General features: G+C 53.2%; 1 protein-coding gene across 1 annotated transcript; it reads right to left on the reverse strand.

Annotated features, from left to right (window-relative positions):
* Window positions 1-477: 477 nt before the first annotated feature.
* On the reverse strand, window positions 478-1578 carry LOC123078155 (ubiquitin-conjugating enzyme E2 20). The gene is made up of 3 exons (XM_044500559.1): window positions 994-1578; window positions 835-894; window positions 478-737 (listed from the first exon to the last, which is right to left on the reverse strand). The coding sequence occupies exons 1-3, from the start codon at window positions 1451-1453 to the stop codon at window positions 697-699; spliced, it is 561 nt and encodes a 186-aa protein (XP_044356494.1). The 5' UTR covers window positions 1454-1578; the 3' UTR covers window positions 478-696.
* Window positions 1579-2061: the final 483 nt, after the last annotated feature.

Here is a 2061-nt window from a genome sequence, read left to right on the forward strand (position 1 = left end):
TCATCAGAAAGGCCGATGACTTAATATTATGGAGCTCATGACTGAAACGGGTCGACTTTTGACTGAATGTGCCCGGTGAATTTCAGCGGATGTGTTTATGTTTCCGTTTCGTGTTTATGTTTTCAGCATGCAAAATTCATCCTTTGCACCCCTGGTTTGAATAGACTCTTTCTTGACTCTACTTTTTATACCAGAAGCAAGGGAAACTATTCCAAAAATCCATTTTCCCTTCTTGACAAACTCCACTTTTTATACCTTGGTCCTATCACAATGCTTTGCTTAATTTGCAGAGAGTTTTGGGAGCACGGCCTAACTCCCATCACTCTGACTGTTTTTACATGTTTTGTTGTTGTCGTATAAGGGTTGCTCCCAGTTTAAACAGTTTGTATGAAACCCAACCACGTTTTTTCAGTTTCGAACATGCCAGACAAAAACAAAAAAAACTCGAATCAGTTACATGTCACAAGCATCCAACAGTTGAAAAATCTATAGAACACCTGATTATTTCAGTAAAGTATATGCCCATCTCAGCGATGGGAGAACAGCATGACATCAGAAACAACAGGTTTGCTAAACCCACCGAGCAATCGAAGCTCCAACCAATTACATGTCCAAGTATCTATCCAACACCAGATCCGATCAATCGACGCCCATGTGGCGCCGCCAATCCGACAGATCCCGCCTTCTTCTTCCTCTTCACGCCGGCTTGTAGAGCTTCTCCACCATCTTCCTGAACTCTGCATACACAAGAAGGAGAACGGAGCATGCAGATTCAGAACCAAGAACAGGTTGATCGGATCACCACGGGACGTTCAGAGGATGAGGGGAGTTTACCTTCTTGATTCGCCCAGAGCGCGGCCGCCTGTGTGTTGAGCGGGGAGTCGTTGTTCGGCTCTGCGTCCCAATAATGAATCACAGATCAGATCAGACCACACAAGACAACAAGTAGAGACAGATCTGACGTGACGAGAGAGGAAGGAGTGAGAGGCGTACCTCCGAGCAGGCTCTGGATGGAGAGGAGGATGGTGCGGACGTCGTAGGCGGAGGACCACTTGTCCTGGAGGATGTCGAGGCAGATGTTGCCGTGGTTGTCGACGTTGGGGTGGAAGCAGGGGGTCTCGAACCGCACCTTGGGCGGCTTGTAGGGGTAGTCGCTGGGGAAGGCGAGCGCGAGGCGGTAGGAGGTGCCCTCGTACGCGGTGGCGGCGGATCCGTCGATGGTGCCGACCCACTGGAAGATGTTGTCCCCCTCCGGGAACGCCGACACCCCGGGGTCGCCGCCCATCATCAGCGCCATCAGCTCCGACTGCAGCCGCCGCACCACCGACTGCCCGTCTGCGCCACGCGCGGCCGCCGGCGCCTGCTTCCCCGAGGACGCTGACGCCGCCCCTGGTGCGGGGGCCGCCGGGACGTTGCCGCTGCCGTGCGACTCGCTGTTCTCGCCCCTCGCCATCGCTCGTTCCGTGCGGGGATGGGTCGAGGAGAGGAGCGGATCGGATCGGATCGGCGGGAGGGTGGAGAGGTTGAGAGGGTTTGGAGGGGGGAATTGGGGAATTGAGACGGCGAGAGGGGCGGTGATTTAAAGGTGGGAAGGGACCGGTGATTCGAGCCTAGTGACCGTTGGGGTTGGGGTTGCAGGCTATCGCTAGCTGTTCGATTGGATTGATCCAGCCGTTGCAATTCATCGCGACAGCGTTGCGGTCCGGCCGGGTATGGCAGCAACCAGGCCGCTGATTCCAACGGCTAGTTTTGCGGCGGTGGCAGGGCAGCGGCACGCTCATCTCGCCCTTGGTCACATCCATGCAGGGCACCCTGGAATGATCTGTGGCATTAATGGCCAAATTGTTACTCTCCTGTTAAAAAATTTGACCAACCGCTAAGAGAGAATGTGAGACACACGACCTAAGGGGTCGAACTCAGGTCGGCTCGGCGAAACCATAGCGCCACCATGAATGGACTATGAGCCCATGCACTTACTCTCATGTTAGTCTCCCATGTATTCAATGTCAAATTTTGACAATAAAATATAAATCATATGTCACAGAAATTATGTGGTGGAAA

Source organism: Triticum aestivum, chromosome 3D, assembly GCF_018294505.1.
Source record: "Triticum aestivum cultivar Chinese Spring chromosome 3D, IWGSC CS RefSeq v2.1, whole genome shotgun sequence".
Taxonomy (NCBI): domain Eukaryota; kingdom Viridiplantae; phylum Streptophyta; class Magnoliopsida; order Poales; family Poaceae; genus Triticum; species Triticum aestivum.